This window comes from Harpegnathos saltator, unplaced genomic scaffold, assembly GCF_003227715.2.
Source record: "Harpegnathos saltator strain DR-91 unplaced genomic scaffold, Hsal_v8.6 scaffold564, whole genome shotgun sequence".
Taxonomy (NCBI): Eukaryota; Metazoa; Arthropoda; class Insecta; order Hymenoptera; family Formicidae; genus Harpegnathos; species Harpegnathos saltator.
The window spans coordinates 113,473-140,955 of record NW_020230387.1 but is presented as its reverse complement, the minus strand read 5'-3'; the positions used below and the strand labels follow the sequence as shown (position 1 = coordinate 140,955).

Sequence of the window (27,483 nt, the reverse complement as noted above, 5' to 3'; positions counted from 1 at the left end):
AGATAAATGTAAGGCGCGTAACGCTAAATACTCGGTTTTGATATTGGAATAAAGCTCATATTGAATTAAATTAGAAAATGCAATGTCGTGCAAAATTATATGATAGTAAGAAATTTCGTTTTTAAGCTTCATTTTAAGCTTTTGAAAATAAGTTCTTATCTTCTTTAACAAAGGATTATTATAATTAGCATATTCATCACCTGTTTATGTTTGGAAGAATGGTTTCAAAAGCTTCTCTTCCAGAGAAGCCCACTTGGCAACATTTAAACACCTGTTTAAGCAGAACTCCGAGCGCAACACGACAATAACATAATCTCAAACATAATCTTAAACTAATGCGACATTAAGAACTTTTCCAAAACAGCAATATGAAGGTTGTTGTTTATATGCCTCAGCAAATCAATTATATCTGTTACGAAACTATTTCGTATTAGACTAGAAATTTGTTATGTAACTCGCAGATCTCAAGGCATTTGCAAATCAAGGCAATTTTGCAAATCAATGACGTATATTACTACCGCAATTGATTACAGGTATTTATTTTCCAACATTTCTCAGCGCGAAATGCGAAGGTATATTTTAAATTCGGTATATTTTGCGATAACTTATCTGGAACAATTAGTATATTTTGTTATATCTTCAATGTTCATGTGTCCAACTAGGGTTTAACCACGAGAACTATTATGGTTGGCCAAATGATCAAGACGATAAGACGGATCAAAAACGGATCATTGAAAAAATTCTTATTCATTTTATAATGATTTCTCTTCACGCATCTTGGTTTTTTCCTTGAAACAGAAACATACTTTAAATTTCTTGGTCAAGGTTCTCCCTATAATATTTATGGAGCAAATTTTATTTGTAGAAATCTAATTTATCACGAATATAAATTTGCACCAATCATAAATATTTCTTTGTATTGTATCAATAGATTCGCCGAAATTCTTGTTACATCAAGTGTCATTATTATTTTACACATTTTCTAACTTTAATTTTCATTGTTTCTCGTAAACAGAGAAATTTCGACTCAAAATTTCTCTACGAGAAAGTTGTACATGCATTTCATTATTTTTGTTCTCAAAGTTTTTATCTACTGAACTAAAGAATATGTGCGATTATCCAATCGACGCGACCTTCGCATTTCGCGCTGAGAAATGTTGGAAAATAAATACCTGTAATCAATTGCCGTAATAATAGCGTTACAACCGGGTCAATGTAATAATTGCTTTCCACTGGAAAATGCAATATATAACTTGGTATTTCTTTATTTTCATATGTTCTGTTTTCAATAAGTTTAAAGACTTTATTAGATTTTATATTAAGAAAGAAAAGGTTAAAAAATCTCTCTATTTTAAAATTTTGCAGAAGCCGAAGTATCCGAAGGCGGTATTCTTCATCATTAGTAATGAATTCTGCGAGAGATTTTCCTTCTACGGGATACGCAGTGAGTATATACATTGTTAACGCCAATCTAACATATAATTACTAATCATATCTCCACTGCCATCTATATCACTGAAGAATGGTTCTGTAACAATTAAAACAATTGCTTCCTCAATTCTCACACAATTCTATTTGAAACTCGTACAATTTTCAATCGACAAAGTGCAAAAACAAACTTTCTTTTTGTTTCGTTATATAAATCATGGATAAAATTTTAATTAGTTGATAAGCTAGTCTACAATTACCAAAACCATTAAATCTTTACATAGAAAAAATAACTTTGTTAGAGTGTAACTAAATTTTCCATTCACTATTGACCAGACGAAAACTCGACTGTAGAAATAGAAAAGTTTCTGTAGGAGAATTTTTATTCACAAAGAAATCTCTACGGAAGTAGTTCACTCCAATTCTGAGGAACTTGAAGTATATCTAATCTAGATCTAGTAGGAGACACGTATTTTTTTATGCATGCCCATACGGCTTTTAGAGCATGAAATATCTTTTTGAAAAAATTGATCTTTTTCTCACGACATACATCTCGTCAAAACCCTAAAGAGATAGAAAAATTTTTTAACTAAAAATTGAATAATATCACAAATATTTTTGATATTTGTGAGATTTTCAGTTCCTCCGAAAATTTTATATTTTTAAATATACTCCACCAATTACTAAATTTTTATAAGCTAAGAATTTTATTTCTATCAAATGAAAAAATGTTTTATATCAAACTCAGCTATGTAAAATAATGTTATTTTCCGAGATACGGATTTTTCGAAAAATAGGTGAAAATGTCTCCATATACATTTTATTAATAGCTCACTCAATATGACATCCGGATAAATACGTTCTTTTCATCTTATTTCATAGTAAGAGATAACAAGTAATATATAAAGGATATACTACTATGATCAAAAAATAAGGTGAATTTGTTTATAAAATGAAAATTCTTCATTTATTCTTTCAAATCAATTTCATCGCTTTCAAAATACTTCCCGTCCGACATAATGCACTTATGCCAACGTTTTTTCCAATCCTCGAAACAGTCAGAGAAGTCTTTTTCCGGGATGGCCTTCAATACTTTCTTCGATTCGGCTTTTATCTCCTCAATCGAGTCGAAACGGTGTCCCCGGAGCGATCTTTTGAGTTTGTTGAACAGCCAGAAGTCACACGGTGCTAAATCAGACGAATACGATGGTTGTGGAACAATATGGGTCGACTTTTTGGCGAAATGTTCTCGAAGAACCAATGCAGTGTGGGACGGTGCATTATCGTGGTGCAAAAACCAAGAATTGTCTGCCCATAATTCTCGCCTCTTGAGGCGAATAGCTTCACGCAAACGACGCATAACACTCAAATAATATTCCTTGTTAACAGTTTGGCCTGGCGGAAGAAATTCATAATGCACAACACCGCGATAATCGAAGAAAACTGTCAACATGACCTTGATTTTTGAGCGACTTTGGCGCGGTTTTTTCGGTCTTGGTTCACCTTTTGTACGATATTCGATCGATTGATCGGTTGTTTCCGGGTCGTATGCATAGATCCAAGTCTCATCTCCCGTAATGATGCGTTTCATGACGTCTTGGTAGTCAGAAATTTATTTCACAGATGTCAACGCGACGCTTTTTTTCCAAAAAAATTGAGTGTTTTTGGAACCAATCGAGATTTGACGCGTTTGAGGCACAAAACATCTTTTAAAATGATTTGGGTTGATCCAAATGAAATGCCCGTAGCATCAGCATCGGTCTCTAATTGTCAATCGACGATTTTCGAACAGCAAATCTTTGATTTCCTTGACGTGGCTTTCATCGGTAGATGTTGATGGTCGTCCGGGGCGCTGTTCGTCTTGAACTCGTTCTCAGCCTTCTTTGAAGTCTTTGTATCACTTGTAAACATTTTTTTGCGACATAGCCTTATCACCAAAGGCCTTCTGCAACATCCTCAACGTTTCCGCGGCAGAATATTTATTCCGCAAACAAAATTTAATGCAAATTCTTTGCTCAACAAAATCAGACATAGTAAAAATCGAAAAACTCACTTTTGTATGTTTACAAAAACACGTATAGCTCTGCAGCAATTGAATATATTGACATGAAACTCTGCATAGATGTCAAAGACAGTGCTACCAACCCACCAAAAAATAATTTCATGATTTTATAGTACCCGCGAAGTTTAAATGAAAAATTCATTTTATTTTTTTATCATAGTAGTACAGGTGTTCCATTTTAAAGAATCCACTCAAATACCTCAGAAATATTGCGTTAAATCGAAAAATGTTTCAGACAAAAGTTGTATGGTTTAAAGGAAGACATAAAAGAACTTTATCAGTTTATTTAAAGATGGCTCCACTTTCAAAATATGTACTGATTATTACTTTCCTTAAATGGAAATCCCAATTTTTTATTACATATATCATATTTTTTTCCCAATTAATTTTAACAACTTTTCTGAAACATTTTTTTATTTGCCCAGTATTTTTTGAAACAGTTAAGGAAAACTTGGTAACTTTTTCAATATTTAACTTACGATATCTCGTTAATTATTTGTCGAAAGAAAAATAATATTAGACTTTTTTACTTTATTTACTATCAAGAATATATTACTATAATAGTACCCTAACTTTTGTTAATTTATCGACCTTTGAAAATTTCAAAATTATTAAATTAATAAAAGTTAAGGCACTGTTATAGTAATATATTCTTGATAGTAAATAAAGTAAAAAAGTCTAATATTATTTTTTCTTTCGACGAATAGTTAACGAGATATCGCAAGTTAAATGTTGAAAAAGTTACCAAGTTTTCTTTAAATATTTCAAAACATATTAGGCAAATAAAAAATGTTTCAGACAAAAGTTGTTAAAATTAATTGGTAAAAAAAGAAGATATAATAAAAAATTGGGCTTTCTATTTTAAAAAATTAAGTTGACCTTCAACTGACCTTGAAAATGCCCTCCAAATAAAAAACTGATAACGCCATTCTCTTTCCCCTTCGAAATCATGGAAAACGTGTTTTAGCTTTTTTTAATATCTTTCATAGTTTTCGAGATTTTTAATGCGAAAGTTAAAATGAGACACAAAATATGAATTATTAAGCAAAAACATATATATGACATATACAGGGTGTCCCATTTAACCTAACAAATCGTAATATCTGATAAACTACATGTCGGATCAAAAAAAGTGGGTAATAAAATTTATTCGTCTCAAAGTGGGACATCCAATGATATCAAACTCGACCTCCCACCCCACTCCCGGGGGGTGGCAGTGGGAGCAACTTTGAAATCTTAAATGGGAACCCCGATTTTTTATTGCAGATTCGGATTCTACGCCACAAAATACGTAAGTTTCATTCGAAACTTTTTTTTTTATTCGTGATAGATGGCGCTGTAATCGCAAAAAATTAGATTTTCTGCAATTTTCCAGTAATGATCATTGGATTGAAAAATAAAAAAATACCTGTTCAATATTTTTAAAAATATTTTTAAAAAACATAATAACAGTTATTGCCCCCCATCCCCTCGGGGTAGGGTGGGTAACGTTCAAATCTCAAATGAGAACCCACATTTTTCATTGCAGAATTATATTTTACGTGAAGTTTTTATGGAAACAATTTTTTTCATTCGTAATAGATAGCGTTGAATTTTTCGGAGAAACTACTTTTAGCGTTACCCAGGAACAACGACGAGGACGTAGTAGCTTTCTGCTCCCTTCGGGGTGCTTGTTTTAGGTGAGTCCCCTCGCTTCTCACCATCGGGATGATTTTGCATAATTAATTTGTTAGTGGCATCTCTCCATCGTCCGCGCCCATAGAACCTAAGAGACGATCATTATTAGACACTTACCTTTCTAATCAGGAGAGGTGCTTAATCAATTTTTGAAGAGTGTTCCATGCCACTATCATTCTCTTCTGATTTTGCATCATGGATTATGTAACTGTGCAAGAAAAAATTGAAATGATTTTCATTTATGACGAATGTAGGAGAAATTTTGACGATGCTGTCAATGTGTATGCTGAGCGTTTTCCTGAAAGAGTACGATCACGTAAAATCTAATTCTGCAATGAAAAATGTGGGTTCTCATTTGAGATTTGAACGTTACCACCCACCCTATCCCGAGGGCATGGGGGGAATAACTGTTATTATGTTTTTAAAAAATATTTTTAAAAATATTGAACAGGTATTTTTTTATTTTTCAATCCAATGATCATTTCGGGAGAATTGCTGAAAATCTAATTTTTTGCGGTTACAGCGCCATCTATCACGAATAAAAAAAAAGTTTCGGACGAAACTTACGTATTTTGTGGCGTAAAATCCGAATTTGCTATAAAAAATGGGGGTTCCCATTAAAGATTTCAAAATTACTCCCCACTCCCACTCCCCGGGAGTGGGGTGGGAGGTCGAGTTTGATATCATTGGATGTCCCCCTTCGAGACGAACAAATTTCACTACCCACTTTTTTTTATCTGACATGTAGTTTTCCAGATATTACGATTTGTCAGGTTAAATGGGACACCCTGTATATAATGTTTTACACATATATGTAATAATTATTTTTTTAATAATTGTGCAGTAATATATACATTTGCATGTAATACTATTACACAGGATGAGGAAAAAAGTATAGAAACCCTTAAAAATCTCGAAAGATATGTTTTACAGAAAAATGTTTCAGACAAAAGTTATAAGGCTCAAAACGATGTATTTACTGATCTTGATTAGTTTGACCTTGAGTGATGTTGCCAAGGTCAAGTCAAGGTCAACTTATTTTTTGTTATTAGAAATCCCAATTCTTTATTATATCATCCTTTTCTACCAACTAATTTTAACTTTTGTCTGAAACATTTTTTTATTTGTTTAATATTTTTTTAGATGTTTAAAGAAACTTGGAAATTTTTTCACCTTCTACTTCAATATTTAACTTACGATATCTCGCCAACGTCGGAAAAAAAATGCTATTAGACCTTTTTACTTTACTTAGTCTCAAGAATATATTGTTACAATAGTACCCTGACTTTTGTTAATATGACATTTTCAAAAGTCAAAAAGTTTACAAAAGTTAGAGAACTATTGTAATAATATGTTTTTGAGACCAAATAGAGTAAAAGAGTCCAGTACCATTTTTTCTTCCGACAAATAGTTAGTGAGATATCGTAAATTAAGTATTGAAAATGTCATCCAATTTTCCTTACATATCTTAAAACATATTAGGTAAATAAAAAAATGTTTCAGACAAAAGTTGTTTAAATTAATTAATTGGTAAAAAAAGTTGATATAGTAAAAAATGCAGATTTCTGTTTAAAAAAAATGTTGACCTTGATCCGACCTTGGCAACATCACTCAAGGTCAAACTGATAAGATCAATAAATACATCGTTTTGAGCCTTATAACTTTTGTCTGAAACATTTTTGTGTAAAACATATCTTTCGAGATTTTTAAGGGTTTCTATATTTTTTTCCTCACCCTCTATGCAAAAATATAGAAAAATATCTTTTTCATATTTTTTCGGTTTTTATTTTTTTTCAGTTTTCTTAAAAATATTTTATGCTTTTCAAACCATGATTAATATTTTATCTTTCTTGTTTGTATTATCAAAGTTTATTTTCCAGTTTGGCAAAATGTTCATATAATCAAATATTTTATTCTAAATTTGTTACGTTATAATGGTATCTTATTAATTTTTTTTTTTTAATTATTTATGGAAATTGATCCAGTCAAGAGTGACCGTTTTACAATATATTTTTCATATAGGGATTCACATGAGTGCTATCGTGGCCCCTCATCGGGGTCACACAGTCATTTTAGAACGGGCATTTTAGAACGGGCAATTAAAAAAGTCTCAGACAACACGGGAGTGCGGTGACAAAACAAAATACTCATTATTCGTTTTCATCTTGTCTCATTAAATCGTTGGGTTTTTTCCTCTTCAGACATCTAAAAGTAGCCCCCTGGAGGAGGTAGCCCCTAGATGGAGGAGGTGTGAAGCCAGTCGATTAGTATGATTGGCAAGACGTATTTTGTGTCTGTTTGCAGCTATCTTACTTTCTTCGACAACAATGCTCATGCCGAAGTCACGATGAATATCTGAATTTCGACAGAATCACTGCGCCCCGGTTATATCTCTGAGCATTTTGTTTTATATATTTTGTATGGTTTTAATATTGAAGTCTGCACTACATCCCTAAAGCCGGATGCCATAGGTTTACACCGGCTTGAGAATTAATTTGTAAAGTAGGAGTTTATTATTCACCGATAACTTAGAGTTCTTTCCCATCATTCACTCCATTTTAGAACGTTGTGTGTGTAATTGATTGTGTTTAATTTTTATGTGTTCCTTCCAGCGCAGCTTAGCATCTAGGGTCATACCTAGATACTTTGCAGTATTTGAGTAGGGGACTACTTGTTGATTTATAAAGATCGGTATCGGAGTCTCTTTTTTTAATGTGAAATTTATATGTTGAGATTTGGTTTCATTCAATTTTATCCTCCACTCAGTCGTCCAATCCACAATCCGTGTTAAGGCACGCTAAAGCTTTCCAGTTGCTATGCCTGTGGTTTTGCCGGTGGCCAGAATCACAATATCATCGGCATTGGTTGCCACATTTATTTCCGGGATTTTAGAAAGTATGTCAGCTGTATATAGAAGATATAAAATGGGCCTCAGAACATTGCCCTGAGGGACACCCGCTGCTATTTCATGAAATCCGGAGTACGCATTTTCATTTCGTACTTTAAAGCTACGGTCCTGCAGATATGATATTAGCAATTCTCTAATAGGTTTCGGCAACAACTTTTTAAGTTTGAACACTAGCCCCTCGTGCCAGACCCTGTCAAATGTTTGGGATACGTCAAGCAGAATAACGGAGCATACTCTTTTATCCTGTAACGTTGTTTCTATTTTGTCTGTTAAGCGATGGACTTGATCGATAGTCGAATGCTTATCCCTAAATCCAAATTGATGGTTAGGGAGGAAATGGTTGGTTTCAACAAACGGTTTAAGCCTTTTAATGATAAATTTTTCAAACACTTTGGCTATAATTGGAAGGAGAGAGATAGGTCTATACGATGTGATTTCATTTAAAGGTTTACCGGGTTTGGGTATGGTAATAATTTCCGCAATCTTCCATTGTTTAGGGAAATATCTTAAATGGATAGACGCATTGAACAAATGAGTCAGTTTCATAATTCCCTTTGCTGGTAAGTTCTTCAACATCCGGATCGTAATGGAGTCATATCCAGGAGCTTTTTTAGATTTTAGTCTGCTTATCTCCTTTTGGATTTCTTTAGGAGCGACGTGTTTGATAGATGTGATGTCATCTCATTCTACAGTAACTAATTCTGAAACGTCAATGCATGAGTCGTGCGGTTGAAACACTTTTTCGAGATGATTAGCATGGAGGTCGGCCTTGTCTTGGCTGCTTTTAGCCCAGAATCCATCTGGTTTCCTGATAGGTGGCGTATTTATGATTGGTCTTCTGATACGTTTGATTGCCTTCCAGAGAGAGTAATTGTATCGACATCGGCTGTTAACTCTTGGAGATATTTAGCTATTCCATTGTTTCTTGTTACATAAAGTAATCTTTTTAACTTTTGATTTATCTTATTTAGAATTTTCTTACGTTCCGGGTTTCGGGTCCTCTGCCAATTTCTGCGCGCTCTCCTCCTTTCTCTTATCATTTCTTTAATTTCTATAGAGAAGTTCAAAGCAAATGCAAGTTTATTAATCATTGTAAAGTTAGCCCTATTTGCCATTTGCAATAATTCTGTAAATGATTTTACTTCCTTTTCCACAAGTTCATGGGTTTTAAGCGAAATGTTATGCATAATGAGTTCCTCAAGACAGTTCCGATAACCAACCCAGTCCGTTCTAATGTATGATAAAGGAATTCTAGATATAACAGCATTATCAAGTATTAAAATAACTGGGATGTGGTCGGAGCTAATGTCGAGACATGTCTGGACCTTAATAAAATTTGCTGACAGACCTATTGTAATGAAAAGGTCAATAACATCAGGAAGCTCGTTTATATCAGGAAGCCAGTAGCTAGGACTGCCACTGGAAAAGAATTCACATCTCAATGATCTACCTGCATTGTATAGTGCTTTGCCTTTTGGTGACGTATATTTACTGCACCAATATGTATGTTGCGACCGCTCCTATCACGGGGGAGGCCGGCAGAAGTCGCGGCGACATATCAGTCGCCCTCCGTCGCTTCCTAAAATTCCACCAAAACGAAAATTGGGCGTCAGGCACGATTTTCGTGCCCACCAACACGAACGATAGCTGTAGCGACGGTGAGACGACTCGGTCGCCTACGAGACCGGTAGCTCCTGCGATTATAGTCGGAGTAAGGGGAGTAGGTCTTTCCTTTCGGAATCCTCGGGAAACGGATGGTATTAATTTAAATTAAGAGGACTCGAGATGTCGAATAGGAAACAAATGTATATTTTCTTCCGTGCGACAACTGGATTACAAATCTCTATTTTCGTCCGAACGACAACGGAATCACACCCGAATCGATAATCAGCGCTAAGTCTTCGGTATAAAGCGGTAGCTCGCGTACCGCTTACAAAAGTTTCGCGAATGACTCCTGACGGAGAGGCAATAGCGACCCCAGTGTGTCCTCTCGACACGCGACCCGCGATTTCGGTAGCGACCGACACCCGCTCCTGAGAGAGAGAGAGAGACGCCCTGCTCCCCGCGTTCCGCGAAAAGACCGCCAAACGGCTTCGGCAACCGATTCTGTACATTACTTCTCGCCAAAGTCCGACAGCCGCCGCCCGTTCCCGCCGCATAAGCGGTTCACACAGACAAAAGGGGTTATTACAAAAAGATACTCTTACAAGTTCGCACGCCGGCGGCAGCCTCCTTCCAGTAAGTCGCACTCCTCCGCTCGCTCTCCTTCTCGTCTCCTACGCTCTCTCTCTCTCTCTCTCTCTCTCTCTCTCTCTCTCTCTCTCTCTCTCTCTCTCTCTCTCTCTCTCTCTCTCTCTCTCTCTCTCTCTCTCTCTCTCTCTCTCTCTCTCTCTCCTCCCCTCCCCTCCCCTCCCCTCCCCTCCCCTCCCCTCCCGCCCCTCCCAGTCCCTCCCTCCCTCTCCCCCTCTCCCTATCCCTCCCTCCCTCTCCCTCCCCTCCCCCTCCTCCCTCTCCATCTCCTCCCTCTCTCCCCCTCTCTCCCCCTCTCTCCCCCCTCTCCCTCTCTCCCTCTCTCCGCATCCCCCTTTCCCTCCCCCCTTCCCCCCGCTCCCCCTCCCCTCCCCCTCCCCTCTCTCTCCCTCTCCCTCTCTCTCTCTCTCTCTGTCTCGCTTCCGCCCGGACCCGCACTCCGGCACTGGGCCAGTCTCGACAACGGAGGTGATACCCACGGTATTCGCAATTCTCTATTCGCGGTCCACCGCTTTCGCGATAGCGATACACCCACGACACTAATAAGGCGGTAACTCGGCACGCTAATCTCGCTATCTTATTATTCACGAAACGAAACTCTCTCCGGTCGCTCTAACGCCACGTCTTCGCCAAGAGTAAGTCTTGTTCGCCCGAGCCCAAGAGACGTTACCCCGGTGGTTCCTTCCTTACTCCAATTTTTTCTCTTGCATCACGCGATATCGAGATGTTGCTCGGTATCTTCCTTCCTTTTGCCGAGCCTCTCCGGTGTGATCCAGCTCCTCGTTATTGGGTGTCGTGTCCTAGTTTGTTTTCGTCACTGTCGACCATACACAAAAATAAATCGACAGCGGTGCGATGTTAACGGCACAATCGTTCGAAAAACGAAATTATGATCGGGACAACGACATCACCTAAGAGGTCTCTCGGATTCTCCTGGCGGGTCCTTTGTTCCTCCATTCCCCCGCTCGTCCGATCCGATTTCTCTTATCCGTTGCTCCTGCTGGTCGGAGGCTACCCGCGGCGATGGGGCACACCAGTTATCGGGACGTGGGAGTATCACCAAAAATAAAGAAAGGCAATCTCGCACTCCTCGGTACGAGATTGCTCGCCAACGCAAAGTGCATCCGTGACAATTTCTTAATATTACGCAGCTCGCCTCGCGGTTGCGGACGAGCGCGACGGTCCCCGGATTCCCTTGGAGGCCCTCAGCCTCTTATGACGGGCGACCCCAAAATCGCCACGTCACAGTGTTTTGCATTAAAATCGCCTCCAGCAATAAAGTTATTACCCAAGGAATGCAAGTATTCCCCATACTCCTCCATACTCGATATACTGTGTCTGGGTGGACTGTATACTGTAGATAGTGTTAAATTATATCTTTTGCATTGGACATAAACAGTGCTGGCTTGTATTTTTTAGAGAGATGTTTTGGGTTTTTCATGCTGGTTTATATTGGATCGGATTACAACAGCACTTCTTCCCACCTTCCCACCTCTGACTTTTTTAGCTGAATGGATGGTATACCTTAAATCTATATATCTTGAACTTTGATTCCCTTGTAAAGTGGAGATTCAGAGATTTCAGAGATTAGACAATGTCAATCTTTTGAGATTCCAGGAAATCTTCTAGTTCATTTTTCCGTTGACGTAGTCCATTTGCATTCCAAGTTGCAATCCTAATTGAACCTGCCATTTTTGTTTCTGCTTGTGGCTAGTTGACTGTTTATCTTATCAAACTTTGATTTGTTTATTTCGTCCTGACGGTCCAGGCGTCCAATAAAGGTTTCTAGCATTCCAATAATTTTTGTAAATTCCTTTTCAATGGAGGAGGGAGGCGATTGGTGGGGTATGAGGTCCTTTTTTACACTATCAGCATAGGTAGCTCTGTCTTTTTTAACTAAGGAACATTCGGTATCTTTAGTTAGTTTTTCTTTCAGTTCAGTTTGCTTTTCTTTCACTATGCGTTGGGTTTCAATATTTATCTTTTTCCTACCATTGGTAATTTGATTTTTACGCTGTTGTAGTTCCCTAGCGATAAAACATCCCCTGTAATTTGCGGTATGAACCTCTCCACAGTTGGCACAAATAGGTTTAAAATCCTTTGGTTTGGGACATGACTCAGAAAGGTGTTCTCCATCGCACTTAACGCAACGTGTTCTTCTATGACAACCACTACGAACGTGATTATAACCTTGGCAATTTTTACATTCAGCAATTTTATTTGAATTCCTGCGGATTGCTTCAATTTTAACCACCTGGAAAGCGATGGTTTTGATATTATATATTTTATCTATTGACTCTGAGTTTTTAAAAGTGAGCATAAAGAGTCTAAGTTTAGTTAGGAATTTAATCAACTTTTTTTCGTTATTTATGTCTTTTTTGTACTCTGTTTTGAGAATATTGACTGCCAATAAATTTTAAAACCTTTGAATTTCAGGTCATCAACTATAGTAGAAAGGTTTGTATTAGGATCGATTTTCTTGCCATCACTCTAAACGGACGGGAGTTTTTATCTCCGAAAGTGTGCCATTCCATTTTTTTGCCTAATTTTATTTTTTCATTTAACATTTTAGTTATTAAACGATACTTTTCTCCGTTAAAGCAATTAATCTTAATATAGCTGGAGGGAGAAGCAATGACTTTACCTTTAAACTCTATTTTACGCAATTCCTCAGTGGTTTTGTTAATGCCGTTTAGCCCACTGATGAATATTGGTGGAGGAGCGATTTCTTTTTTGTAATTTTTAAATTCGCTATGTTTATTTGTAAGTTGTTATGATTTTTGAGAGGGAGAATCTGTGTTGGTATTCGTGTTAGTATTCAGAGGAGAGGTTGATATCTCTGGAGAGTTAGTGGCTTTCCTCTTTTTACTCTTTCTGGAATTTGTCATTCAGTTATATGATGTTTTGGGCGAATTATTATTTTTCTTTTTTGGAGACGTGAATTCCTCCTCATCCGTATGATAAGTTACGTTCTTCTCATAAGCATCCAATCGCTCCTCAAGGAATTTGATCCTGCTGAGCAGTTTATGATTTTCTTCGGTAAGAATCACACACTTTTTCTTATGAAATTCCGTCTCATCCGACGGGTTGTTGTTAATACGAGAATTGGTGGGCAATGATTGGTCCCTCCCAGAACCCATGGGACCGACCTCCGAAGAGGGTGGCTTTTCCAAATATATACGAGGGTTGCCTTATATATTTCGGGAATGGACGATCCAGGTGCTGCCATCTGACAACCGACGTCCCTAATGTAAAGTTCGACTTTTTGTCAGTATACTTACTCAGAACGTTTTAATGTCCATGCGCCATTTGTGTTGTTTACAGTGACATTAAAAATTGATGACGGCCAAGAAATGGAATTAAGTCGTGAACATTTCCGTGTGATTATTTTTTACAACTTTCGACGTGGATTATCTCAACAACAGTGCATCGATGAACTTAATTCGACTTTTGGCGATGAAGCACCATCAAAAACCACTATATATCGATGATATACGGAATTCAATCGTGGCCGTAGTTCGCTTAGTGATGAATTTCATGAAGGTCGTCCAAAATCGGTTGTTCCAGAAAACATTGATGCTGTGCGTGAACTGATATTGCAAGATCGTCGATGTGACTTATCGTGAGATTGAAGCATCCTTGGGCATTAGTGGGACCAGCATACATTCAATATTGCATGAACATTTAGCTGTCAAAAAAATTTGTTCGCGTTGGATCCCATATAATTTAACAATCGCTCAAAAAAAGGTTCGTGTCGATTGGTCGAAATAAATGCTCAAGAAATACGATTGCGGTGCTTCAAAACACGTCTATGATATCGTAACAGGTGACGAATTATGGATCTATGCGTATGAGCCCAAAAGTAAACAGCAGTCGACTGTATGGGTCTTTCAAGATGAGCCAAATCTAACAAAAGCTGTTCGCGCACGAAGCACTTCGAAGCAAATAGTCGCCTGTTTTTTCGGAAAAACCAGACATGTGGCAACTGTATCATTAGTGTAATGTCGGACGGTCAATTTTGAATGGTACACAACCATTTGTTTGTCAGAAGTCTTCGGAAAAATAAGGGAAACCAACCGCCGAAAACGCATCATTCTCCACCAGGACAGTGCGAGCTCTCACACATCGGCTCAAACAAGAGACTTTTTGAGAACTGAAAAAGTCGAATTGATGGGTCATCCGCCGTACAGCCCTGATTTGGCACCCAATGACTTCTTTTTATTCCCGCAAATCAAAAATGAATTACGAGGTCAACGTTTTTCGACGCCTGAAGAAGCGGTTGGTGCGTTCAAAATGCATGTTTTGGAGGTACCTCAATCGGAGTGGAAAAAGTGCTTCGAAAATTGGTTCAAGCGCATGCAAAAGTGTATTGATCTTCATGGAGAATATTTTGAAAAACAATAAACCCATGTACGATGATTAATTTCCTTTTTTGTTCTCTATTCCCGAAATATAAAAGGCAACTCTCGTATTTGGACTGCCACCTGGGGTACTATTTCCTTTATTTGTTAAATTCATTACTCTCCAAAGTTGCTGGTTTTAGTCCACCCCAGGTGTTTTATTTCCCCGGTACCCTCCGACATATCGGTAGGCATTCCCCAATCCGCTACCAGGGGAGGCGCCCGATGGGGGACCAGCAACCACACACGGGATCTTATTAATTTAAAACACTTTATTCGCTGCTTAGCAATCACATTAAACCGTTTATACCGGACAACATTAACTATTTTCGCTATACAATCATACGCGCTCATGTAGCATAGAGAGAGACATGTGTCCGCTTTGCAGATCCCTCTTGCAATACGTATGATCATTAATGGAAGTTCTAAAAATAATACAATATTACCATATGTATTAATAAATTCTTCGCATCAGGCGCTCAACATCAACATCTGTATCCACAGTGTGTGTGAGTTGTGCTGTCTCTATCTATTTATCTTATGCCCGACTTGTAACAGGCAAACTACTTATCTTTATAACTCAAAAATTAAGCTTTGACATTTTATAACAAAAATTAAGCTTTAACATTTTATAACAGAAAATAATCATCTTAGAATTCGGACAAAAACATGTCATTTCAAAGACAGAAAGTTGTTCTGGATCATCTTGTACAGACATATATACTAGGTGCGCAACTAAGTTTCCGGGTTTTTTTGATCAATGAAAAATGGAAAATTTCAAGAGAAATACAAAAAATGGTTTATTCAAAGTATCATCCCTTGTTAGCTACACATTTTTGCCATCTCTCTGGTAATACATGAATACCGCGACGATAAAACGACGCGTCTTTGGACCGAAACCATTCATCCAACCAATTTTGCACTTCTTTGAAATTTTCCAAGTGTTGCCCAGCCAAGTCATGCGCCATCGACTGGAACAAGTGATAATCGGAAGGGGCCAGGTGTGGCGAATACGGCGGGTGCGGTAGCAGATCCCATTTCAGCGTTTTGATGGTGTCCTGGACGATGGAAGTGCGATGGCACTTCCATCGTCTAGGAGCGTTGTCGTGATGCAATATCGCTCGTTCGTGTCTCGTGTCCCATTCTGGCCGTTTCTCGAGCAATGCATGGTTCAAATTGATCAGTTATTGTCGGTAGCGATGCCTATTGACAGTTTCGCCCGATTTCAGCAGCTCATAGTACATGATTCCTTTCTAGTCCCACCAAACGCAGAGCATTGTCTTCTTTCCGAAGTGATTTGGCCGTGCCGTCGATGTTGATGCTTCGCCAGGTGAAAGCTATGATTTTTTGCGTTTGGGATTTTCGAAATATATCCACTTCTCATCGCCAGTAACAATTCGATGCAGGAAACTCTTTCTTTTATGCCGCAAGAGCAAAATTTCGGAAGTGGCTGTTCGATTTTCCATCTGTCTCTCAGTCAACTCACGCGGCACCCATTTTCCTTTCATTTGAATTTTTCCCATGGCATGTAAATGTTTGGAAATACCTTGGCGAGTCATGTTTAATGTCTCCGCAAGTTGATCTTGTGTTTACGTATCATCTTCATCCAATAACGCTTGCAGATCGGCGTCTTCAATTGTTTTTGGTCTTCCGGAGGGCTCCTTGTCCTCTGTATCGAAATCGCCACTTCTGAAGCGTTTAAACCAATCTTCACAGGTAGTTTTCGATGGTGTATGTTCGCCGTAGGGCTTCTCAAGCAAACGACGTGCTTCAGCTGCACTTTTTTTCAAGTTAAAGCAGAAAAGCACAGCTTCTCGCAAATACTGTTTATTTGAAAACATCACTATTCGACATCTTTGTTATGAGAAAAAATATTTTTGCGTTGCGATATCTGTTGATATTACGACTGGTTATTGTTAACAGATGTCCAAGCTATAAGAAAAAACACAAATTCAGACATGTATGTCGACTACATGTGTCGTTAGCGCCATCCATGTATGAAACTTCCGGAAACTTAGTTGCGCACCTAGTATGTATTAAGGGTTACATTAATTCGTGTCGTTTTTTTTCTGGAATATTTATTATTTTCATAATATGTTACAATCGAACATTAATAAATTGCCATTGCTTTCGTCTACTTTTTGCTATCTTTCTGGTAAAAATTAGATTCCTCGTCAAAAAAGGATCTGTCTTTTGAGGCAATCCAATCATCGATCCATTTTTGGAATTCTTCGAGATTGGCAAAATGCGTTACATAGAGTGGAACAGGTGACAATCGGAAGGAGCAGGATCAGGGAAATACGCTGGATGCGGAAGAACTTCCCATTCCAGGCTCATCAATGTTTTTTTAACCATTCTTGCCACGTGCGGTCTAGCGTTGTCATGTTGGAAGATTACTTTCCATCTATTACTGGCTACTGATGACATTTTTTGTATTGATTTGTCATTGATCGTTATTGATCTCATCAAGTCATTCGATAGATGTCGTCAACATCCTGAGGAAAGGGACGTTTCAGAGAATTAGAATCATAAAGGATCTCAATAGCAACAACACGACGCAGTGAAAGTGAATGGCAGACTCACAAGAGAGATAACACATTTAGGAATTCGTCAAGGCGATAGCCTTAGTCCCAGTTCTTCAACTTGATAATGGACAGGATCGGGGATACTATTAGGACAGCTCGAAGATATAGGATGGGAAGTTACGAGATCAGGCTCCCGTACTACGTGAACGATGTCGTCCTGATCTCTGAAACGGAGAACGATTTTCAAAGATTGCTTCAGGCCTTCCGTAGAGCAGCTCAAGGCTACAACATGGAGATTTCGAAAACTAAAACCAAATATATAAGCAAGGTAGCAAGGGAACCGACCCGATGTAAACTTGCCATAAATGACTCCCCAATCGAAAAGGTCATGATGTTCGATTACTTTAGATATAGGATCTCCGGTGCCTCACGAATGATCCCAAGAGGAACATAAACAAGGCAGCGGTCTTCTCTGGGCACCTGGGGAAACAAAGTGATCAGTGTGAATGCAAAGTTCCATATACAGGGTCTGCCAAAAGTTCCGGAACGGCTAATTATTTCAAAAAATAATGATTGTTTAAAACAATCTTTGAAACAAAAGTTGTAGGGCTTAAAAAAGCTATCAGATATTGATAATTGTTTGACCTTGAGAAATGTTATCAAGATCGACATAAAAATCTTAAATGGAACCCTCTATTTTTTGTTACATATTCTTATAGCTGACGTTGAGATGTTTCCGAAACACTGGTTACAAATCTTTTTTCCATAAGAACTTTTCCAGTTATGGAACTTGAAAGTTAAAATATCACCGGCATTAGCAACATTACCCAAGCTATACCACGTGGAGGTTGCATGGTCGGATTTACACCTCTTTTGTGTATGTGTATGTGTGTGTGTGTGTGTCACAGCAGAGATAAGAACCCCACAGTTTGTCACTGCCGTAGTATTTGCGTATTAGTATGCAGCGTAGCGACTGAGCGTCTGCGCTAGGTAGTGTTTTATCCCCACTACTCACGCGCAGAGCACTCGGGCCCACGTACGCTACGCACACAGAGCTGGCGCAGCTTCAGTAAATTTGCTAAAGAAGATTGGTGCGAAGTTAACTTTGTCTCAAAAAACAAAATCAGAAATATCAACCTATGGATATAATCTATCCTACACTATTCATTCTTCGTTTAGTGTAATTGTTTTCACTTTGGACAATGCGTTTAACTGATAAGGAAAGAAATACTATTCTTATGATGCGAGTTTTTGGTGATAGAATTAGATTTTATCAAGAAGTAACCAATTTATTTAACAATACACACATTAATCGTCCTCCAATTTCAAAATCATCTGTTTATCGGACTGTTGATCGTTTTGAAAGAACTGGGTCAATTGAAGACGAACTAAGACCTGGAAGACCTAAAGACGCCACCAACGATGATAAAACTCTAGAGATTTTGTTAAATATAATAGAAAATCCTTATACAACGCTTACAAAATTATCTCAACAAAGTGAAGTGTAGCATAATATCGGTTCGTAGAATTCTACAAGAACATAAATACCACCCGTATAAAATGCATTTGATACAGGAGCTGTCCGAAGACGATTTTGACAGGAGAATTGAATTCTGTGATACGATGATGACACGATTTGATGATAATAATCAATTATTTACTTGGATTTGTTTCTCCGATGAAGCTATCTTTGAATTAAATCAGTTGATCAGTTAATCGACATAATTTGAAGTACTGGACTGATGAAAATCCTCACTGGATGAGAGACTATCACACGCAGTATCCCAAGAAGATTAATGTTTGGGCCAGGATATCCTCTATCATAGGGCCATTTTTTCTAGACGGGAATTTAACAGCAAAAATTTATTTGAATTTGTTGCAAAATCGAGTGGTACCAGCTATCCGACATATTGTTGGAGATACTTTTGAATATGTTTGGTTTCAACAAGATGGGGCTCTACCTCGTTTCGGTTTAAATGTTCGTCATTTTCTACATGAAACTTTTGTTGGTCGATGAATTGGTAAAAGAAGTATGACGATAGAATAGCCGCTAAGATTTCCTGATTTAAATCCGTTAGACTTTTTCTATTGGGGACATTTAAAAAGTATGGTCTATGAAATGAAACCTAGAAACATAGACGATCTAAAAGAAAGAATATTAAATGTTTCAGACTCCATTACACTAGAAGTTTTGAGAAATGTTTTAAATACATTTTATGTTCGTTTAGGACACTATCAAGCAACACAAGGCCATCAGTTTGAACATTTAACAGGATATGCACACATACTACCCTCGACAGACATAGGCCGTGTACACGCACGCTACATCCACATACACAACAGAGAGGGTTTGGAGTCAATAAATACTACGGCAGTGACGAACCGTGGAGTCCTTATCTCTGCTATGACACACACACACACACGCGCGTGCGCGCGCACACACACACACGCACGCACACAAAAAGTGTAAATCTGATCGTGCAACCTCCACGCGGTACACCTTAGGTAATGCTAATGCCGACGATACTGTAAATTTGAAGCTTCATAACTCGGGATGTACTTAACAAAAAAATACTTTGTTGTAGTGTTTTGGAAAGCTCTTGAAATACATTATAAGAATATGCCAAAAAAAGTAGGACGTTCCATTTGAAAAATTGTTAGTGACCTTCACGTAACCTTCAAATGGCTAATCAAGGTCTAATTAATGATACCTTTTTATGTCCCATTTGACACCATACAACTTTTATCTGAAATATTTTTCTCTAAAATTATTCATTTCCAAGATATAAGTCTGTAACACTTTAATTGACTCACCCTGTATATGCGCTATTTCCTTGAACGTATATAAAAAGGGGCAAAAATGGGTACATTTACGTTATAGTATATAACATATAGTATACATTCATATTTCGTTCTTGTTTGTATGACGTGTTATAGCCGGTTATAACTAATCGAAAGATAGCGCTGCTCCGAAAAGTTACGTAATACAGAGAAAAATGTTGAAAATATTTTACATATCTTTGAGTATACATATTAACCATAAAGATCTATTAAAAAACTGAGGGTGTAACCAACAAATATATAAACTTTTTATTATTTTTTATATTTGAAGTAAAGTGATCACGACTATGGTAATACCATATTGCTCGATTTCATAGTGTTGCCAAATCAAGAATAATTGATAAAACATCATAAAACTTAAATTATAACTATTTCAATGTATCTAGAGCATAATAACATAATCAATTTGATTTAATTTAAAAGTTGGTTTTTGACCATATTTTTTGGGCTACTGGACCACTGTGCAATGGAAAAATTCAATAGTACCTACGAGTCGTGTTTTGCAAGGTAAACAATTTAGCCGCGACTCGTATTTCTTTCTCGATACACCTCACAAGAAACTACGAAAAGGCCTGCTTATTTTATTCTAATCCCGGATATATATGTCCGGACCCTGTTATTTGGGAGGAATTGGAATGTGGAGAATTAGGAGATTGGATTGTGGCTGATTATCAGCTAAAGGAAAAAAGAAAAAGGTTTAGCCCCATCTATAAAAAAGGCTAACCCTAATTATCCATCAAGTTAAGCCGGACTTAAGCATCTTGGAGACGCAATGATTTTACAAAAGTTGCGAGGCCACGTCCCCACGCCCAGGGGCTCCGACATCTCCTGAATGAGACGCTTCGAAATCACATAACTCTTTAGCCAAAAGGTTTTCTTGTAGAATTCAGCGAATATTGAAAAAACTTCTGAGGACGACACGAAAAAGGGTGCCGGCCATTTCTAAACATCGATAGGTACGAATTGCGGCAAAGCCTCTGCGGCTCGAAATTCTGACACTTGAGAAGGTGATGCATAGCAATGTCTTCCTTATTTACAAGTACATGTTCCACTGGCCCAAGGACGCAAGGCAGACTTAGAAATTATCGTGGTTAGTTATCACCTATACAGGGTGTCCGGAATGTGATCATTAATATTTTGTGTACTGGTAAATTGGGTGTAGCCGAGAAGAAAAGTCATGTACCATAATGTCAAATTGGCAATAGTTATCGAGTTATTAATTGAAACATGTGAGCCAATGAACGCGTAGAGAGCGCTGGGCGGCCGCCTCTTGTCGCTTGCGCTCGCTCGCTCGTCGTTCGCGCTCGCTCGTTCTTCGTCGCACGCGCACGCCTCTTGTCGTTTACGGTTGCCTCTCGCCGCGCGAGGTAAGCCATCTTCTTATACACAGAGCCCGTCCTGTCGCATTCTCGTGCGCTCATTCGTTCACACATTTTAATTAATTACGGAATAAATATTGAAAAAATTGTAAAATGGCACAGGACTTTTTTAATTGTTTTAACGGGTTCTACCAGTACACAAAATATTAATGATCACATTCCGGACACCCTGTATAATGTTGTAGTTATGCACAACTCAGGAGTCAGGGCGCATAAGTCTGTCTCGAATATCGGCGAAGAAGGCGCCTAATGCGGTCTTCGTTAAGAAAAGACTATATACGAGGGTAATTCCAGAAGTACCTGACCTAACAAAGAAAGCACAAAAAATTTGGGAAAAAATATCTTTATTTCTCTACATAGTCTCCTTTTAGCTCAATACACTTTTCCCAGCGTTGTTCAATAGCTTCGATACTCTATTTATAGTGGGAATCGTCGAGCTCCTCAAAATAGCCATCAACCGCAGACTCCACCTCTTCATTGTTGGCAAATCTTTTACCACCGAACCATTTTTTCAAGTTTGGAAACAGTAAATAATCCGAGGGGGCTAAATCTAGCGAATAGGGTGCGTGAGGAAGCAATTCGAACTTTAACTCATTGATTTTGGCCATCGCGATAACGGATGTGTAAACTGGTACATTGTCTTGATGAAACAAAACTTTCTTTTTCGCCAAATGCGGCCGTTTTTTCTTGATTTCATCACTCAAACGCTGCAATAAGTTCACATAATACTCGCCGTTGGTTGTTTTTTCTTTCTGAAGATAATCAATGAAAATTATCCTACGAGCATCCTAAAAAACTGACGCCATGACTTTGCCTGCAGATGGAACTGTTTTCGCCTTCTTTGGAGTCGATTCTTCCCTTTCAGTTCATTGTTTTGACGGTTTCTTCGTCTCAGGTGTGAAGTGATAGACCCATGTTTCATCCATGCTTATGTATCGACGCAAAAACTCGGCTTTATTGCTGCGAAACTTCGTCAAACACTCGATTGAAACATCCTCACGACGCTGTTTTTGTTCCATTGTGAGTAATCGCGGCACCCATCTTGCGCACAGCTTTCTCATGTCCAAATTTTCAGTCAATATGCGATGTACAGCACTTTTTGAAATGCCTACCATGTCTGCCAACTCACGCACTTTCAGTCGGCAGTCATCCAATACCATTTTGTGAATTTTCTTCACCATTTCTGGTCACCTTATTTGGTCGACCACTGCGATGTTCGTCTTGGCAGCTCGTACGGCCTCGTTTAAACTCTGCCACCTAATATTTTAATGTTGTAAACGAAGGAAAAGACTCCTCCAGAGTAGAATCTAGCTCCGCTTTGATATTGGTTGGACTGAAGCCTTTCAAATGAAAGTATTGTATCACATAACGATGACCAATTTTTTCCATGTTTACAAATTCACTGAGAGCGTTCACTATTGATGGCTGCCAAACAAATACTAAACAACGTAGCGTCGTCAAACTTCAAACTTAAGCTTTATAAGGTTGATGCTTTCTACCATAATCATCCTTTTCAAACAACAACCGCTATCTGTACGTCAGATCAGGTACTTCTGGGACTACCCTCGTAACTTTCCACATCTTCGACACTTCTATCCTAACCAAGTCTAATGCTTCGTCTTTGTTTCTGCTGAAAAGAATTACAACGCCACCTATCACGACATTCCTGTTCTTTTAATACTATAATGTGCACGACGCACATAAAATAAAATATCAATGAACACTGCGTTCGTAGCCACACAGAGCGAATCAGTCAGTGTATGATACACAGAGATCACCTATGAGCACCCGACGTTGCAGCGAACTGAGAAATTCCAAATCACCTTTTATGTATAAGTCAATTCAGCTCGTGGCAGCGTAAATCATTATCAGCTCGCACATGCCTCAGTATATTGCGGAGAGCACCTTGAAGCACAGCGTCCACCGATATCTCGTCTGCCTACCTACTTCGCAAAGCACTGCAAAAAGCGATCAGACTTTGTCGCACAGATATTTACAATGGGAGGTTACTCCCAACTCCTTATTTAAGTGAACGCTGAGATATCTAATTGTTTTTTCTTGAATCTACCTTGGAGTTACTTAGCCGGATAGTTCGCGAAATTCGATATTTTAGTCCTAATGGGCTTACATTTCCTATCGGGGTAGACTCTTCTTCGTTTGCCTATCGGGATCCTCTTTATCATGTTATTCTTGAGCACAATTGTTTCAGTTTTGCATGAGAAAACTTGAAATTTGGAGTCACTAATTATCTATTTGCTTAACCGCGAGTTGCTCTTTCTTTTCTATTTCCCTATGCCAGCCGTCTTCGATGATAACTGTAAAATCATTCGCATAAGCTATAAAAGTATTGTCTATCTTTTGTTCTAACAGTCACAAAAACCGTCGAATATAACATTTCAGCAAACTGCACCCTGAGAGCAACTCTTTGTGGCCTGTTTAAAAACTTCTACATTTTCAAAAAAGATTTTAATCTTCGTATCACAGAAATAGTTAATAAAAATGTCGGGAACACTTTTAATATCTAAAACTATCTAAAAATAGCTACCAGATTTCGGGCTTGAAGACGCCCAAGATATCGAACAGCAGCACGGTAACATATCTCTGTTTGAAAGTAAAGACGCACCTCCGCAATCATGTCCTCCGGTAATCTTCTGGGAGTAAACTCGAATGTCAGAGATCTGTCCTAATACCAACAACGTCTGGGTAAATCGCTTCATCAGAAGTTTTTCGAAGAATTTTCCTATGACAGGGAGGGGATAGATGGAGCGATATAACTTCGAATCTTCCACGTCTATATTTTCACGTTTCAGGAAAATTCGAACGATCAACCTTCCAAAACGAAGGAAAAACTCCTACTGGAGACATCCATTATATTATAATTTTTCGAACTGATCTGGGATTAATCTGATAACTGCCTGCAATATTAAAAATTCAATGAAGTCCAATCAAAGCAGATTGTTATTTTTCAGCGATCTAATAGTCGTAGCAAACTCTATCCTTGTAAAAGAGGGGAAGTCCATGATGTCAAGCATATGATACGCGCTTCCTAACTTCATGCTGGTTAAGCGTGTCCTTATCCTCCCAGTCATTGGACGTGAGCTCTCACTAGAGCGGCAGTTTTCTTTAAGGTAGTGATTAAGGAATTCTTGATCACAAGATCGTCGTTAATTCTTGTCGTCACAGAAAGTGCGTAGTATCTGATTCATCCGGAATTTATTAGTCTGATGTTTATAAACAAACCCTAAGGCTATGAGTTGTCTTTCTCCGTGATGAATTTTCGCCAGCTACAGAGCTTGGTCCTTTTTACCTCTCTGGTATATGCCCACAATGAAGAGCGGTACACATCAAGTTTAATAAGTTTAATGATTCATGACATTTCTTTCGCGCTAGTAATTCGCAATGTAAATATAATCTTCTTGATCTTCAATTTTTGCATCTATTTCGAACTTTCTAATTTGCTTTTTCCTCGGTATTACCGCTATATAAGTGTCCATAAGAATGGCCGGCAGGGTCTCTGTGTTTGCCACTTCTCTCTCGATCGTTCAAGTGTGTCTATATGTGTTTACTTATTTTCTCACACAGAATTATGATATAAACCAGTTATTATTATAAAATCTGGCAATTTCGTTGAAAAATTTTTGTGGTCACCTTCTTTTTCGTGACTTTCAAAGAGACTCTTAAGGTTAAACAAACGTTATCGTCTTACATGTCCGTTGAAACTAAGCAATTTTTGTTGTAAAACTTTTTGTTGCAGAAAAACCCAGTACATATTTTGTATATTACATTTCACAACAGTGTGGGCATTTTGTTTTTGATGCTTTGGATCGCAGCCGATGATTTAGCATAAGAACGTTTCAGAAAAAGTAGTTTTCTCATTGGATGGTAGGCTGCATTTCAAACTGCATCGAAACATATGTTCAAACCGTAATGAAATTTATTTCTCTTTGGCCCGATTGTTTTAACCGAAAAGTAAGTTAACGAACAGTTAAATCATATGTCTGTCTCTGTTTATTTCGAACGAAAAACAAAGATAGGCGTATGATTTAATTGTTAATCAACTTACCTTTCAGTTGGAACAACTGGGTCTATTTCGATATTGCAAGGATGACTTCGGGATATATAGAATTCATCGTGATATATCTTGTGGATGTCTTTAGCACCACTTTTGGTACTTGGAAGATATCTTACGGATATTAATAGGATCACATATTGTTATGTGTACATATCCTCATAACATCCACATATCAGCGTCGAAGACAAGCCTCGCTCTGGACAACCAAAAAAAATCGAGGACAAAGAATTAGAGGCATTACTCGAAGAAGATCAGAGTCAAACGCAAGAGAAGCTTGCAGAATCATTGGGAGTGACTCAACAAGCTGTTTCCGTACGATTGAGAGACATGGGATTTATTCAAAAACAAGGAAATTGGATGCCTTATAAACTGAAACCGAGAGACGTTGAAAGACGATTTTTCACTTGCGAGCAGCTGATTCAAAGGCAACAAAAAATAGGTTTTTGCATCGGATTGTAACTGGAGATGAGAAGTGGATATTCTACGACAACCCCAAGGAGAAAAAATACTACGCCAAGCCCGGTCAATTGTTGCCATCGACCTCAATATCAACACCAAAGCCGAACATACATGATTCGAAGATCATGCTCTGTATCTGGTGGGACCAAAAGGGTATTGTTTATTATGAGCTGCTGAAACTTGGAGATCCCATTACAGGCGATCGGTATCGGCTGCAATTGATTCGTGTGAGCCGTGCATTGCGTAAAAAACGGCTAGAATACGAGCAAAGACATGATAATGTTATTCTTTTTCATGACAACGCTCGGCCTTATGTCGCAAAAGTCGTAAAAAAATATTTGGAAACGCTCAAATGGGATGTTTTACCGCACCCGCCGTATTCTCCGGACATTGCTCCTTCTGAATACTGGTTGTTCCGAAGGATGCAGCACGATTTGACAGGTCACTGGTTCACTTCTTTCGCAGATATCGAAAATTGGCTCCAAACTTGGATCGCCTCAAAAAACGAGTCATTTTTTCGAGATGGAATTCGAAAATTGCCTGAGAAATGGGAGAAAGTAGTAGCCAGCGATGGAAAATACTTTAATTGATCTGTTCATTCATTTTGTTTTGAAATAAATACATCTTTTAACAAAGAAAACGGACCGAACTAATTTGTACTCCTAATAAAATATAGTAATACATAATATTATAAATAAAAAAAGTTGACACTGCGAAGACTCGAACGCTCTTCGGACGTAGGCGACAGAATACTAGCGCATGCCTTAGTCTCTGCGGCTACCGCGCTTCACGCTTATTGATCCCAAGTTACTACACTTAGATTGTAGCTGTTTTTTTAATTGCAAATTTCTCACAAACAAAGGCCCATGCACGCAAACCCTTTTAGGGTTTTTATGTACTCAACCCTCCCATTCGAATGAAATATGATTCAGTCAATTATCGATTTTACATGTCTTGCTATCTCCTTGTAAGTTCGACAGTCAATATTTCTGACATTTCACTTTTACAGTTCTTGGTTTTTTGTTGTGAAAGTACATCATTACTCTTTCAAACATATGTTTTTGTTTGTGATTATCTTTTGATTTGTCTTTGTTACAGTAATTTTTGTGTAACCATGGATAAGTCAAAAGTTCGTGTTATTTTTGAATATGAGTTCCGTCGTGGAACCAATGCAACGCAGACAACTCGAAATATTAACAAAGTGTTTGGTGAAGATGTGGCTAACGATCGCACAGTTAATGGTTTAAGAAGTTTCGTCCTAACGATTTTAATTTTGAAAATGAGCCACATGGGCAATCCGAGACCAAGATGGGTAATGATGAGCTGAAAGCTGTAGTGGAAGCGGATACATCTCAAACTATGCATGAATTAGCAGCAAGGTTTAAGGCCTTCGTACACGAATCTACTTAACACGTAATATGTAAACCGTAAGCCGTAGTACGTAAGCACCATCACACACGACTGCCATAAACCGTAAGCTTC

The 27,483-nt window shown here is 38.1% G+C and overlaps 1 protein-coding gene across 3 annotated transcripts in view; it reads left to right on the top strand.

Moving 5' to 3' along the window:
- The window catches only part of LOC105190101 (peptide transporter family 1), an 87,161-nt gene that overhangs the window by 32,456 nt on the left and 27,222 nt on the right, over positions 1 to 27,483 (top strand). For all 3 annotated transcript variants that reach the window (XM_025303719.1, XM_025303720.1, XM_025303721.1), the window contains one exon: positions 1,366 to 1,444. In XM_025303719.1, coding sequence (XP_025159504.1) covers positions 1,366 to 1,444 — 79 coding nt within the window. The remainder of the gene's footprint in view (positions 1 to 1,365; positions 1,445 to 27,483) is intronic.